The 16,113-nt window shown below is 38.0% G+C and overlaps 1 protein-coding gene across 4 annotated transcripts in view; it reads left to right on the forward strand.

The window, feature by feature from the left end:
- The window catches only part of Cfap54 (cilia and flagella associated protein 54), a 270,425-nt gene that overhangs the window by 141,524 nt on the left and 112,788 nt on the right, over positions 1 to 16,113 (forward strand). For all 4 annotated transcript variants that reach the window (XM_090328446.1, XM_090328444.1, XM_090328445.1 and 1 more), the window contains exons 40-45: positions 2,441 to 2,593; positions 4,507 to 4,701; positions 6,317 to 6,404; positions 6,661 to 6,861; positions 9,803 to 9,869; positions 15,059 to 15,241. In XM_090328446.1, the coding sequence (XP_090184572.1) occupies positions 2,441 to 2,593; positions 4,507 to 4,701; positions 6,317 to 6,404; positions 6,661 to 6,861; positions 9,803 to 9,869; positions 15,059 to 15,241 (887 nt within the window). The remainder of the gene's footprint in view (positions 1 to 2,440; positions 2,594 to 4,506; positions 4,702 to 6,316; positions 6,405 to 6,660; positions 6,862 to 9,802; positions 9,870 to 15,058; positions 15,242 to 16,113) is intronic.

The raw sequence follows: 16,113 nt of genomic DNA on the forward strand, positions 1-16,113 counted from the left end.
ATGTGGAAATAAGAAAATAATGAAGAAGACTAGCTGTAATTGAGAGTATACAGTGAGTGATGGGAGACTCTAAATGTATTTTCTGAAGGAACATCCTACATAATTTACAGTGGAGCATGAAAGGAGAAGAGTTGAGACCAGAGTTTTAGAGTTCCAGGCTCAAACTCCACTAATTCTACAAGTCAGTTCAGGCCACTGGTCTCTTTTGCTGAATAAAGAGACAAGATGAAGGATAGAGAAAGTGAGTTTCTTATATAACACACATGCATAGCTCAAGAATAAACTAAAGCATCCTTGCTATTGTCTTCATTATTTTCTTATTTCCACATGACTATACTCACTATGTGCTTGTAGCATAGCTACTAGGAGATTCCCTTTAAAATTAAGTAGATTTATATCACTCTTCTGTCCCAACCCTTCCATCTATCCTCCTTCCCCCATTACCTACTGTAAATCTATAGGGCCCTATTTGACCTGGCTTTCCATTACTGCTCTGCCTCCTCCTCAGTGTTTTTCAGCAAAAACTTCTAAGCACCTCTTACAGACTAGCAGATGATTCTAGCTTTCAGCCAGAGCACCTGGAAGGACGAAGCCACCCCCTTTATTTTTATTTTTTTTAATTGAAAGCCTTTTCTTTATTTTATTTTATTTTTGCCAGTCCTGGGCTTGAGCTCAGGGCCTGAGCACTGTCCTTGGACTTTCTCAAGGCTAGAGCTCTACCACTTGAGCCTCACCACCACTTCTGGCTTTTTTCTATGTATGTGGTACTGAGGAATCGAACCTGGGTCTTCATGCATGCTAGGCAAGCACTCTACCACTAGGCCAAACTCCCAGCCCTGCCACCCCCTTTAATGAGATGAAAGACCATGGGAGAAAGTGTGTGTGTGTGTGTGTGTGTGTGGAGAGAGAGAGAGAGAGAGAGAGAGAGAGAGAGAGAGAGAGAGAGAGAGAGAGAGAGAGAGGCAAATCCTTCTTTTCCCCTCCATCCTTTTTACTTTCCTTCCCTTCTTCTTTCCTCTCCTTTTCCTTCTCTCTCCCTCCTTTCCTCCCTGTCTTCTATTTTTCTTCCCTTCCTCCCTCCTTCCTCACTCCCTCTCTCCCTTCTCTCTTCTTTCTCTCTCCTTTCCTCGCTTGCCTGCTTGCAAGTCACTCTACCTGGGTGACCTCCCTCCCTCCCTCCCTCCCTCCCACTCTCCCTTCCTCCCTTCCTTCATTCTTTTATCTCCCTCTCTCTTTCAATATTGGAGCTTGAACTTTATGCTTTACCACTTGAATGACAACTCCAGGCCATTTTTGCTCTAATTATTTTCCCCATAAAGTTTAGTTTTTGCCTGGGTTCACCTGAACCATTATTCCCCTATGTAGCCAAGATGACAGAAATATGCCACCAAAATGTTCCTGTTACTATGGATCTTACAAACATTTTTTGCTTGGCCTGGCCTTGAACTTCAGTCTTTCTGGTCTTCTGTCTCCTGAGGAGCTAGAAGTACAGTGAGGCACTGTTGCTGGCTCTTACAATCTTTCTTGTCTACCCTTTTCTGTCAATGCTGATTACTTGCTTCTATCTTTCCCTCAATTTGTTATGTAACTACATATTATGTGAATATTTCTTTACAGCTCTAGTATTAGAATTTCTCCTTTCTTCAGCTGCATTGTGAACCTCTTAGAACCAAGGTTATGCCCCTTGCTGTATTACGGCTTTGTTACCTTGTAGACTGGTACATTTTGAAGGGGTACTCTACTTGTTCAGATTATTGAAGAAATAAATCTTTTACTCAATGTTGAAGCCTGTACTTATTCTCTTGAGCCTTCTTCATGTGTGTGCAGCCCATCTGTAGCCTGATTACTAGGCACTTCACTCATTGGCTCAGAGATGTCACCTCAGTGCTATTAAATCATCTCTTCTTTCTGGCATTTTTCAGGACCCTGGTTAGCTCCAGCTTCTTCCCTAGAACACACACCTGTCCCTCACTCTGCCTTTCCTCTGCACTTTCTATTTTGATTCCGAAGATAGAAAGAACTGCTCTCCCTTCAGAGAGCAGTTACCCATTTCCAAGATACTTTGTTTCTCCCTTTCGTCTTTTTCCCAAAGCATTTTGCTTTGAAGAAGCTTCTGGAAAGGAGCAGATTATTTCATTTTTTTATGATCAGCCGAAGAAAAAGTAGGAGACTTAGTAAGGAAAATTGGCAAAATCTAATGTTATTTGCATTTCATATTAATCAAAACTTTCCTAAGATTTTTTGAAAGACTTTGAAATGTTGCAAAAGGAGAGAGAGAAAAAAAGATTTGAATGTTGAAACACCTGCTGCAGATCTGGGGACTTTGAATTTAGCAGCCTCAAATTGGAATCAAGAAATTCTCTGAATTAGAACATTTGCTTCTAGTTGGCTCTGTGCAGTGTTTTATTCCATTGTGCCCCTCCCCCCACTTTTCTTTCAGAATACATCCAAGCCAAACAGCTCCTTTGTGTGCCTGTGGATGTGTCAGATACTTTGAGATGCTTTAGAGAGTCCCTGGGAATGTCCAAATACCATAACAGATCAATTCGACACAGCAGGAAGTTGCTTTTATTGTTTCTGGCACAGACACAAGGTAAATACTTGCTCCATGTCCCCTGATCATTGTCTATATGGGTCTACTTCCTAGGGATATTCCACAGCCTTCCCTCATACCCCTTCCCAACAACTTCCAGTCCTGTTGTCTGGCGGAACACAGTCTCACCTGCTTTTATACTTTCTGTCAAATTTGTAAAAACAGAGCAAAACAAAATCTCCTTTGGATGTGAAAACAATGTTTCTTACTTTGGAATTCTGCATGCTGATGTTCTTTCCTTTTTTTTTTCTTTTTTTTTTGCAGGTGTGGAATTAGTATCATTTCTTTCATTAGTAAACAGATTGAGTCATACTGAGTTAATTTTTACCAAAAAACTCAGTGTATCAGTTTCAAAGAAAAAGATGTATCTTAAAATAAACATCAAGGTTTTTAAAAAATTTATCCTTTAGATTTTGTTTTTAGAAATTTCTTTTTGCTTCAAATACTGGTTCCATTACTTTCATTTTGTCCTGTCTCAATATAGATCAACTTGTGAATTCAATCAAGGCAGGACCTGGACTAGTTAAGTTATATACTCAAAAAGGATTGGGAAAAATACTGAATTGTCTGTAGTTAGGATAGTTTAACATTTTTTATATTTTTTATTGTAATTAATAAAAGGGTTACATGATATTTGTCAAATAGAAGGTGTATTAATTCACATACATTGATACCCTTTCACATGTCTTGGTCCCCATTACCCTCCCCCCACCCTCCCTCTTGGTTTTCCTCCCTTCCCTGTCCAATTTCAAGTAACCAAATACAAATGTATCCAATATATCAGATAACAAAGTGAGATATTGTGACAATATGAGATAACCAAGGATCAGCAAAAGAGATGAGAGATAACATAGCACATTAAGGACAGCAGTCATTCATTATATGGCTTTTGTTAGGATAGTTTAAAATTTTTTTAAAAACTTTTTAATTCCAATCTGTATTTGTGCTTTTAGCTGTCAAATCCATCAGAATACAAGGAAACTTAATTGACTTAATGTAATTAAAAATAGATTAAACACATTTCTAAATAAAATGCTAATATCCACTGAGCTTATCCTGTAGAGATCTGGCCAGTTTTGTAACCACTGAAGACTTTTATCTACTTACATAATTATTTATTTAGTAATGTTGGCCTTCCCCTTCTTCCTCTACAAAGCACTTTATAAGTATTAAGCAATCTTGGCTGTCTTGTCTTCAGACCTACATTGTGTTGTATTAGCTTTCTGTATCATATTTACCTTCTTTCAGATACTTAATACATTAGAGTAGGAAAGGGCATGAATTGAAAAAGCAAATATACCTCTTAAGAATGGTTTTAAAGTAACCCTGAATCTCACATGGCACCAAACTGTTCTCATAAATTAGTTCTTCCTACTTTGCAGGCCGTGGACTTCAAAATGCACATTAGTTTCTTGTTCTGCTCTTTTTTTTTTTTGCTCTGCTCTTTTTGATGACTTTGCTATTGTTTCTTTTTTCTTTTCTTTTCAATCTCTCATCTTAAAAAGAGAGTCTCTTTTTCCTTGCCTTCTGTCTCAGGCCAGAACTACAAGTGTGTTGCTTCCCAGAGGTTTCTGCCCCAGAGGCAAACCAACATCTTATTGTTGGAAGCTATTTAAAAAAGACAAACTCCAACAGTGTAACTTCCATTCATTCCCAGGAGATGCAAAGTATTAGGTGAGCATGAGCTTTCTGGCTTGTGGGTTGCCATGGTCTGAGTGAAATAAATTGGGTCTAGGATCCATCATGCATGCAATAAGTGTGAGAAAACTTGTCTCTCAACTTGCAAACAAGTCCTACATCTCTACCAAGTTTTTAGTTCGCTCACTGCTCCATTTCCATTTCTTTTTCTCTCCCACCAACTTCTCTTCCTTCTCCATTTTACATTCTTAAAATTTTTGTTTCCACAAATTTAGGAGACAAAGCAAGAGCAAGCTCACCAAGACCTGCTACTAAGAAGGTGGAATTTTGCCTGGGGACCGAAGAGATGCACATGCCAACTCCTCCTGACCTTTGTCAGGAGCAATTTAGAGTTTGTAGTTCAGTGGAGAAAAGCAAACTTCCCTTTTCACAACTTGGGCTGGTGATTTCTTCTTATCACCAAACCATTGGTAAGCTTATAGCATTATGTTTTCCTTATCAAGGTGACTGTCTGTATTAATGTTAAGATAGCATCCGCTCCTTAAATGTTGCTTTACAAGTAGGATGGAAGAGTTTGACCAGACTCTTCATGATTCCCACATAGGCAGTGACAGAACAGTCTCCATATAACATGCTTCTAGCCCTTGCCATTACCCATTTACCTGGGGCCAATGTGAGATTCTTGACCTTCTGTTCTTTACCCTTTCACCCTTGGATTAAAGTAGGGATTATATGCAGGCAGAGACACAGCTTTGGCTGTGTTTTAGCTAATTTCTTTTCCTTTATAACTCTTCTCTCTCTCTCTCTCTCTCTCTCTCTCTCTCTCTCTCTCTCTCTCTCTCTCTCTCTCATAAATTCAGTAGTATATTCTTGACTTGTATTATAAACCCAATGTCATTTTTGCAACAAGCCATTTCAGACTATGCTGTCCATATAGTTGGGTTTACAGGCATGTGCCCTACACCCAGTTTGGTTGTTTTTTTTTTCAGATGGGTCTTGCTCTTCCTACACACATTCTTTCAAAAACTAATTGTGAGGCTTTAAATATAGAAGAAAAACCATTTATAAATAAAATAATTTGTGGGCTAATATGTAAATTCTCAGACCTTAGAAGGTATGAAGAAGTATTGAGATGCTTCTTTCCTGTCCTGGTATATGACAGCCACTATGTGAGCTAACACAGGTGTGTTGTAGTGACTTAAGTAAAATAAGCAGTGGGAAGCTTAGGAACATATTTTCTAAATTGAGGAGTAAATCTTGGTGAAGTTCAGAACTAAATAAAGACCACAGTACTTGCAGAACATTCATAGCATTTAGAAGTCATGCCAAAATTCCTTTTTTATGTATAAAATGAAAGTAGATATTAGACTCCTTTATAAATAGGTTTCTTTCTCACCTTTTCCTTTGCTGTAGGAAAGTTTCTGTACATTGTAGCTGTCTAGGATCTCTAGCCAGTAGAGACTCCATTTTGACTCTCCTGTAGATTTCCAGGGCATGGTGCTGAGCTCACTGAGGCCTGACCACACCATGTTTATCATGTATCTGATTATACAACTGAATGTATAAATGTGTGATATTATCTTTTTGCATGTAGGGAAGAGGAAAAATATCAAATATACTATGTATGAATTATGATACCTCTGCTACAATTTGAGCCTTCCCATATGCTATAGGATACTCTCATCATGTGGTATTAAGAAATCTTGAGCACTACCTCTCTCCACAGGCTTCAACTTCTCTAGATTACCATATTCCACAAGTCCTCATTCTTCTCATGTGCATTGATTCCCCCCTTTCATGTCATTTTCAATATGTCTACCTGCCTGACCTCATTTTGTGACTTCCATGAAACTTGTTTCCTGTGTATTATACCCAGTCTCTCATTCTGAAGTGTTAAATAGCATACTGTTTGCTCTCTCTCTTGGTATATATACTGTGTGACATTTGAAAGCACTATTAGTTTGCAGCTTTCTTATTGCAGTCTACACAGATAAGTAATAATGCAGTTTAAAGTATTCTTGCAAATATTAAGGGAATTTTCCCCCAGAACTGACATTTATTCTTTCACTTGATTAAAAAATACAGATGTTCTCCAAGCCAGCAATCAAAGGAGTCTTAAAGTTCAGGCCCTGAATTCACTTGGAAATCTACTCATCTTTGCAGAAAAGAAAAGGTAGAGTTTGGGGAATTAGTAGGGCAAAAGTTTTCTTTTTTATTGATCAAGACAATATACTTTCCCTTAAATTTTAGTTCTATAATAATAGTACAGAGCTTCATTTTATTCTAGAGAATTGTTATGAGCAGTGAATGATACATATTTGCTCTCAAGCACACTGATTGAATGTTTCTTCACCATATTAGTGTTTCTTATTGGAAGACAGACATCTCAGAAAACAAAACATCCTTCTTAGTGCTTTGTTCTATTTTAGAGCTGCTTTCAAGTGTTGGTGTCAAGCTCTTGATGATATATTCAGAAAAACAGATGTGTTGCATACCTGGAAAGAATTTGGTACCTCTCTCTCCAGTGTCACCCATGGCACTGGCTTCAAAGACTACAGTGAAGAATTTTTGTCAAAAGTTGGCATTTGGGGGTGCTTGCAAGGTGCTGTAATAGCAGCAAAGATAGCACAGTGAGTATAAAGATGCAATGACTCATGTCCTAGACCCTGGCTGCCTTTGTGGGTCACATGGAGTACATACTCTGTTCTTGGACAGTTGAAAAGATGACATATTTACGTGAAATTTGTTGTGTATGACTATCTTTTCATCCTGTGACACCTCTTAGTCCCAAGATAAAGGATTCATGCTGACAGGCCTTTGTTTTGTTAACTGATGTATCCAAGTACCTGGTATGGAGTAGACTTTTAGTAGCTACTTGTTGAAGGAACAAGTGAGGAAAGGATCAGTTGGTATGTAGCAAGAATAACATCATGGAAGCTGGCTGACTTAGGGCCAAGGGAGGAGTAGCCTCCTTGCCTTGTATCTCAGCATGTTACTCATTCTTCTTGAGCCTCAGTGTCCTCACCTGTTAAGTGTGGTATTGTAGAGTAATTGCAATGACATGCTCTACTAGATTGCTCAGATAGCATAACCCAGTACCACAAATCAAATGACTTGAACATAAATTTGTCATCTCTTAGCTGTAGGGGCTGGCCATCTGAGGTCAAGGGGCAGTGGAGAGTTTCCCTTGTCTCTCCTTGTCTTCTATGCAACCATTTATCAATGTGTCTCTATAAGTGGTCTCTCTGGATGACTCTGTTCTAATTATAATATCTTTTTATTAAAAATTCGCTAGTCACATTGGACCAGAGTACCCACCTGGCCTCATTTCAATTAAGTACATCTTTAAAGACTTATGTCCAGTTCATTCTGAGGTTACTGGGGGTTAGGAGCTGATACTGGCTTGCTAATACCAAAACTGGTGGGATGCAATGTAGCTCATAGCACAGCAGTATTAAATTCCTATCTCTGCTGTAACAAATTGCTACCAACTAGTCACTTAAGCCATTTTTAAGTGATGCTACAAAATATACTCATGGTTCTGTACATTGCTAGGCAAATGCTGTGTCACTGAGCTGTAGCCTCAACTCCAGTGTATGAAGTTCAGAAGTATTAAAATCAATCGGGGCTGTGCTTTCTGGGGAAGCTCCAAGCGACAGTCTGTTTTTAGGCATATATTGGCATTAGGGATTTTTATATTCCAAGATTCATAGCCCCAGGTCATTCATCTGTGTCAGTACCAAAATCCTATCATCTTTCTCTCCACTCTCCCTTCATCCCCCATCTACCTCCACAAGTTTCCCAGTCTATGTCTTACTATCTCTGACCTCTGCTTCCATTCTCCTATCTTTTCCTATTGCACCTCTGCCTTACTCTTATTAGGACCACTGTGATTACATTGGACCCACCTAGGTAATCCAGAATAATTGTCCCATCTCAGACACCTGAATTTAGTCATATCTTCCAGGTCTTTTCTGCTACATAAGTTAAGATATTCCCAAGATCCAGGGATTGAAACTAGGATGTCTTGGGGAGACATTATTCATTCTATCACAGTAAGATATGAAGATATAATGCTTTGTACATATTGAACACTTCAAAATGTATTAATATCACTCTGAAGTTACTTCAGCTCATATATAGGATGGAGTGATCAGAGACCTGTACCATATTTGAGCTGCAGAGCAAATTTAACAATAAAAGATTTTATTTCCAGATAGTATCTTCGGTGAGAGCAAGCAAGAAATTACTACTTTAAAATTATTAAATGATCTTTTAAACCTGTTAAGTTTGATTTTTTTTGTACTTCTGGGAAGGAGCACAATTTCCATCCTCATACCCTTTACTTGAACTTGGCAGTCAGAACTAGGATAGGTAAGGGAGGAGGCAGGTTCACAGCTCAGGAAGGAACTGTTCCAGCATTCTTGCCAGAGGGTACCTCAGCCCTGAGCCTCCGAAGTTATTATCTAGTGATTCTAAACAGAAGAAAGCCATTGCCTGGTTACATAGCTGGAAGTCTGACTTCTACAGACGTGAGTCTACACGAGCTTTAGCTGTTCTCCCAGATACTTTAGTAGAGCAAACTCTTCTTCCAGCAATAAAATACCTGCTCAAATGCCCACACCAAGCAACTGAACCCAGACTACTTATGTTATTAATTCCCTGAAGCTGCCTAGTGTTATATAAATATAATTTAGGAGCAAGTAATATAACAGTTGCAAATGTAGGTTTCAAGATCCATATAAAGAAAGTTCTCTAAAGGGGCATAATATGAGGCAATAGCAAATTGAGAGATCATGTTTTAATGTTCATGCAGAGACATACTGTTGTGAGCAGTTCCGTATAGCTAGTTTGAAGGTACATTTCTGCTCTTTTTGGGAAAGCAGCATTCAACCACAGTTATCCAAAACCTTAATGGTGTACCTGCTTTTGCCAAAAAATTTGTTACTGGGTTTATCGTTCTGAGTCTGGGGTCAGAAACTTCTTGGTCTTGGAGAAATAATTCAAGGTTGAACACAAAAGAGCTTACATAGTGGCAGATTTATTGATGTAAAGAAAACAAAAAAATCAAAGTGTATCTGTTGGACACAAAACTGGGTAGGCTCAAGAATAACAATGCAGTAGAGGTCCTAAGCCCCCAAGCTTTTATTTGGGCTATTCTGTTAGCATCAGCAGTTCGCTGATATGGAGTTAGTGATTTCATGTCAGCATTTACCATTCAAGGCAACTTCTAGATAACTTTTACTTGTAGCAGTTTACCCAGTGAGTATACTTTAATAAGGTATGTGCTCATAATATGTATTGTATTCCTTCAGTCTTCATATGTAGATATTTATGTTTCTGTGTGTATGTGTATGAAATTACCAAGAGAAAAGACCTAGAAAGAAATTGACGAAAATATTACCAGCAATCATGTTTAAGTGGTAGGATGATAGATGATCTTTCATTTTCTTCTTTATGTTTTTCTAATATTTCTTGTATAAATATTTTTCTAATCTTTTCTGCATCCTAAATGTATGTTTAAAGACAATTTAGAGAATTTCTAATTGGGTTATTCTTCTACTTATTTAGATTTACTAAGGTATTGAACATTGAAAAGAAGATTGACTGTTGCCTTTTGTCTGCATTACTCTTTCAGGTAACATTTTGTGTTTCTCTATAGCAGCGCAGCTCTCAATTCATTCCATAAAAAATATGTATCCCAGCTAGGCACCAGTGGCTTAAGCCTTCAATTCCAACTACTCAGAAGGCTGAGATCTGAAGATCACTTTGTGGCATAATGTAAAGTATATCATTTGAGAAAGGCAAGAAATAAGTTGTAGAATACAGAAGAGGAGTGTTTGTGTTTCTCAGGGTTTTTGGTTTATTTCAATGAAGAAAGCAGCTTTTATCTGAAATCTGACGTAGCCAGCGGCCTTTGCTGGATACTAAAGGTTCTGTTTACTTTGATGGGTGGACAGATGCCTTGTTCTATGTATCAGAGGACGCTGATAGCTTCTGAAATCTAGGAAGCTAAATTTTGGGGGGAAAGGCTTCTTCTTCTAATCTAAGGCCAGACTTAGTTAGCAATTTTCTTATAAGCCAAATACCTCTTCATGTGTTACAAAGCAAAGAGGCAAGAGAGCAAAGAGAATGATGAGCTTATTGTAGCTCCTTATACTTCATTCTTCACTGTCTCATGCTCCATATTCTCCAAGGCAATGTTTATGTTCTAGAAAATATGTGTTGTGACTTAAAAATGCTCTGCTTCATCCCCCCAATGTAAGAGACACAGGCCAGAGGATCACAGTCTGAGGCTATCCCTGGGGAAAAGTCAAGAGACCCTAACTGTGGAATAATCAAAGCAAAAAAGGACAGGTGGTGTAGCAAGTGGTAGCACTACTAGAGAATTGTAGGTGTGGCTCTGGTAGTAAGAGTACAAGTATGAGGTCTTGCATTCAAAAGCCAGTACTATACCCTAAAGTTCAATATTTTATTTAATATGGTATTATTGTTATATTAGTAAAAATTAACTGGTGAGATTTATTTAAAAAACTTATTGCTTTTCAAAAATGATTTTTTCATATATTTTTATTGTAATTGATAGAAGGGTTACATTATATTCACCAGATAGAAGGTGCATTACTTCACAAACATTGATACCCTTTCTCATGTCTTGGTCCCCATTTCCCACTCATCTTGTTTCCCCCTTCCTATCCTATTTCAAATAAGCAAATAAGCATATATCCAATATATCAGATAACAAGGTAAAATACTGTAACAATGTGAGATAACCAAGGGGCAGCAAAAGAGATGAGATAACATAGTACATTAAGGACAGCAATCATTCATTATATGGTTTTGTTTTTATATCCTCGAAGTCCTTTTGTTTAGCTTCATACTATATGGTCTTATGTATCTAGGTTTTGCTCTATTGTAAATCTCTGATAGGAGAGCCCAAGGTTTCTACTGATTATGACAAATGAGGGAAACCATTGAGCCTATGTTCCTTTGAGTCTGGCTTACTTCACTTAATATGATTTTTTTTCCCAAGTCTTTCCATTGCCTTACAAATGGGCAATGTCATTCTTTCTGATGGCTGCATAGAATTCCATTGTGTATAAGTATCACATCTTCTTGATTCAATCATCTACTGAGGGACATCTGGGTTGGTTCCATATCTTTGCTATGGTAAATAGTGATGTAATGAACATCATTGTGCCAGTGGCTTTAGTATGTTCTTGTTTCTGGATGATTGGGTAAATGCATAATAGTGGAATTGCTGAGTCATACGGGAGCTCTATGTTAAGTCTTTTGAGGAACCTCCATACTGTTTTCCATAGTGGTTAAACGAGTTTGCACTCCCAGTAACAGTGTAGTAGTGATCCCTCCTGACCACATCCCCACCATTATCTGTTGTTATTAGATTTCTTGATCATGACCATTCTAACTGGAGTGAGGTGGAATCTTAGAGTTGTTTTGATTTGCATTTCTTTTATGACCAGAGATGTTGAGCATTTCTTCATGTGTCTATAGGCCATTCTTATTTCTTCTTCAGAGAAGACTCTCTATAAGTCTTTGGCCCATCTTTTAATGGGATGGTTGTTTCTTTGGAGATTAGTTTTGGAGATATTCAATTTTTTTAGCTATTGATATATTTTAGATATGAGGCCTGTGTCTGTAGTAAAGATCTTCTCCCATTCTGTAAGCTTTCTAGTTAGTTTGCTAGCTATATCCTTTGCCATACAGAAGCTCTGCAGTTTATTGCAGTCCCACTTATCCAGCCTTTCTTTGATTTGTTGTGTTTCTGGGTCCTTATTAAGAAAGTTTCGACCTGTGCCAAGGAGACCTAGTGTGTCTCCTATTCCATCTTGTAAGGTTTTCAGTGTATCTTCTTTTACCTCAAGGTCTTTTATCCATTTGGAGTTAATTCTGGTGCAGGATGACAAAGAAGAATCCAACTTTAATTTTCTGCAGGTGCTTAACCAGTTCTGCCAGCACCCCTTGTTGAAGAGGCTGTCTTTCTTCCATTCTATTTTCTTTTTGGCTCCCTTATCAAAGATTAGGTGGCCATTGGTCTGTGGGTTAATATCTGGATCCTCAGTTCTATTCCATTGGTCTTCAGGCCTGTTCTTGTGCCAGTACCAAGCTGTTTTGATTATTATAGTTCTGTAATAGAGTCTAGAGTTTGATACTAAAATTTCTCCTGCTCTGTTCTTTCTGCTAAGAAGTGTTTTTGCTATACGGGGTCTTTTATTATTCCATATAAAATTTTGGATTGCCTCTTCTATTTCTTTAAAGATGACATTGGGTTATTGATGGGTATTGTGTTGAATTTGTACATAGCCCTTGGCAAGATTCTCATTTTCAGGATGTTGACTCTTCCAATCCGGGAACATGGGAGGTTTTTCCATTTCCTCAGTTCTGCTTTAATTTCCTTTTTCAGGGTTTTAAAGTTTTCATCACAAAGGTCCTTTACATTCTTAGTTAAGATAATTCCTAGGTACTTTATTTTCTTTGAGGCTATTGTTTTCCTGATTGTTTCCTTGTTCCTCTCATTGTTGACTTTTTTCATATATTTTTTATTGTAATTATTAGAAGGGTTACATTATATTCACCAGATAGAAGGTACATTACTTCACAAACTTTGATACTCTTTCTCATGTGGCAGTTGATTTTTGAGGGTTAATTTTATACCCTGCTACCTTGCCAAGTGGAGTCTATCGGGCTCTTTAAATACAGAATCATGTCATCTGCAAAGAGCGAACGTTTCACTTACTCTTTCCCTATTTGGATCTGCTTTATGCTTGCTTCTTGCCTTATTGCTCTGGCTAGGAATTCTAATTCTATGTTAAAGAGAAGTGGAGAGAGTGGGCATCCTTGTCTCATTCCTGATTTTAAAGGAAATGGCTTTAGCTTTTCGCCATTAAGTATAATGTTAGCTGTGAGTTTGTGATACACAGACTTTATTATACTGAGGAATGTTTCATGGATTCCTAGTTTCTCCAGAGCTTTTAGCATACAGGGGTGTTGGATCCTGTCAAATGCCTTTTCTGCATCTATTGAGACAATCATGTGATTTTTGTCCTTACTCCTGTTGATGTGTTGAATTATATTGACTTGTGTATGTTGAACCAGCTTTGCATCCCTGTGATGAATCCTGTTTGATTATAGTGTATAATTTTTTGATGAGGTGTTGTAGACAGTTGGCCAGTATTTTGTTGAGAAGTTTTGCATCAATATTCATCAAGGAAATGGGTCTATAGTTCTCTTTCTTTGATGAATCTCTGTCTGGTTTGGGGATGAGGTTTATACTGGCTTTGTAGAATGAGTTTGGCAAAGAACCTCCATTTTCAATTTCATTGAAGAGCGTGAGGAGTATTGGTGTGAGCTCTGCTTTGAAGACCTTATAGAATTCAGCTGTGAATCCATCTGGCCCTGGGCTTTTCTTGGGTGGAAGGTCTCTTATTGCCATTTCTATTTCAGTGCTTGAAATAGGCCTGTTTATTTGGATTAGGTCTTCCTGGTTCAGTGTGGGTATGTTTAGATTAGCTAGAAATTCATGCATTTCTTCTAGATTCTCAAATTTGTTGGCATAAAGGTTTGAAAAGTATTCCCTCATGATGCTCTGGATCTTGGTAATTTCTGTCGTGACATTACCATTCTCATTTGTGATTTTGTTCATTTGAGTGTGCTCCCTTCTTTTTTTGGTAATATTTGCTAAGGGTCTGTCAATTTTGTTAATTTTTTCAGAGAACCAACTTCTTGTTTTGTTGGTTCTTTCTATAGTTTTTTTGGACTCCAATTCATTTAATTCTGCTTTAATTTTAATAATTTGCTTCCTTCTACTGGGATTAGGGTTGGTTTTATGCTCTCCTTCCAGGAGCTTAAGGTGCAACATTAAATTGTTGGTTTGCGATTTTTCCAATTTGTTATTGGAGCTATAAATTTTCCTCTGAGTACTACCTTTGCTGTGTCCCGAAGGAGCTGGTATTTTGTGTGTTCCTTTTTGTTAAATTTCATAAACTGTTGGATTTCTATTCTGATCTCCTCGATGACCCATTGGTGATTCAACAATGTGTTGTTCAATCTCCATGAGTTACAGAGTTTTCGTTGGTGAAGATGGGTGTTCTGTTCCAATTTGATGCCCTTGTGGTCTGAGAGAATGCATGGAATAATTTCATGTTTCTGAATCTGCCCAGGTTTTTTTTATGCCCTAAATTGTGGTCTATTTTGGAAAATGTTCCATGTGCTGCTGAAGAAAACCATAGATTGTGATGTTGCTGGGTGGAATGATCTGCAGATGTCTGTTAGATCTAGTTGGTGTGTACAGTTGTTCAATTCTGAGGTCAAAATAATTTTAAAGTAAAATTTTGAATTTTGAATTTTCAATAGCTGCGGGGTGAGGTGGCTCGTGCCTGTAATCTTAGTTACTCAGGAGCCTGAAATCTGGGGATTAAGGTTTAAAGCCAGCCTGGGCCCAAAAGGACCTGAGACTCTTATCTCCATCTAACTCCCAGAAAATGGGAAGTGTGGCTTGGCTCCAGGGTAAAGCAGTAGCCTGAGCTGAAGAGCTCAGGGACAATACCCAGCCCAGGGTAGGGTGGTAGCCTTGAGCTAAAGAGGTCAGGGATAGTGCCTAGGCCAAGCTCAAGCCCCATGACCTACACACAACAAAAAAATTTTCAACAGCTATTTTTATATGAGAGATAAAAGAATTTAATATCTATAATAATGATAATTGTACAGTATGCTAAGGAGTATAGAAAGCTAGAATTTGGGAATGGTTTTGTGTCCTTATTGCAAATGGAATTTATCACTGTTTGTTTCATTGTTTTCCATTTTCAGGGTTTGCTTAGAACCACTCTTCCACATCCCAAAGCAGATCGTTGCTATGCTCAGTATGAAATCACTCAGCTTCTCCCAGGCATTGAACTCTTCAGTGACAGATTCAGGGCTGATATCTGTTCTGTCATTGCGAGCCTATATTATATCATCCGGGAACTGCATTTTGCTAAGCACAACCTAATCGTAAGTAAAATCAACAGCTCTGAATTCACTGTGATATTTTTACCTCGTCTTACGCTTTTTCAAGTTTCACTAATTTTCTTTTGGTCAGATCTGAGGATCTTGGTTTGAAACCAGGCTTGCCCTTGATATGAGCTTTAAATTATATATCCATGCATTAAAATGAAGAGGTTGCTGGGTGCCAAAATCTTATGCCTGTAATCCTAGATATTCCAAAGGCTGAGATCTGAGCATTTCAGTTAAAAGACAGCCTCAACAGGAAAGTTTATGAGACTCATCTTAAGTTGTATACCAAAAAAGCCTGAAGTGGAGATGTGTCTCAGGTGGTAGAGCATTAACCTTGAATGCAAAATCTCAGAGACAGTGCCCAGGTTCTGAGTCCAAGACCCAAGACTGGCATACACAAAAAATGAAGAGGCTGATATATACCTTTCATACTGGACACATTTGGCAAGAAGTTCTTTACTTAAAAGACAATAAAATAGCGAGGTACCAGTGGTTCATGCCTGTAATCCTAGCTACTTAGGAGGCTGAGATCTGAGTATCACAGTTCAAAGCCAGCCTAAGCATCAAATTCCATGAGATTCCAAGTAGCACTGTTGCTCAAAGTGGTAGAATACTACTCTTGAACTGAAGAGCTCAGGGACAGTTCCCAAGTCCAGAGGTCAAGCCCTATGACTGACAAGTAAATACATAGATAGAATAAAACTTCCCTCCTGTTACAGGAATTCATTTCTGGATTGAGAAAATGATTTTTCTCCCCTAGGTACCTTTAGCTGCTTACTCATATTTATATGTAATACATGTACTGCTTTAGAAAAGAAATTAGACTCTTTCTTCTAAACCTTAAGAAATTGAGAACCTGAGGGATTTTA

This window comes from Megascapheus bottae, chromosome 2 (genome assembly GCF_031878675.1).
Source record: "Megascapheus bottae isolate mThoBot1 chromosome 2, mThoBot2.hap1, whole genome shotgun sequence".
NCBI classification, from domain to species: domain Eukaryota; kingdom Metazoa; phylum Chordata; class Mammalia; order Rodentia; family Geomyidae; genus Megascapheus; species Megascapheus bottae.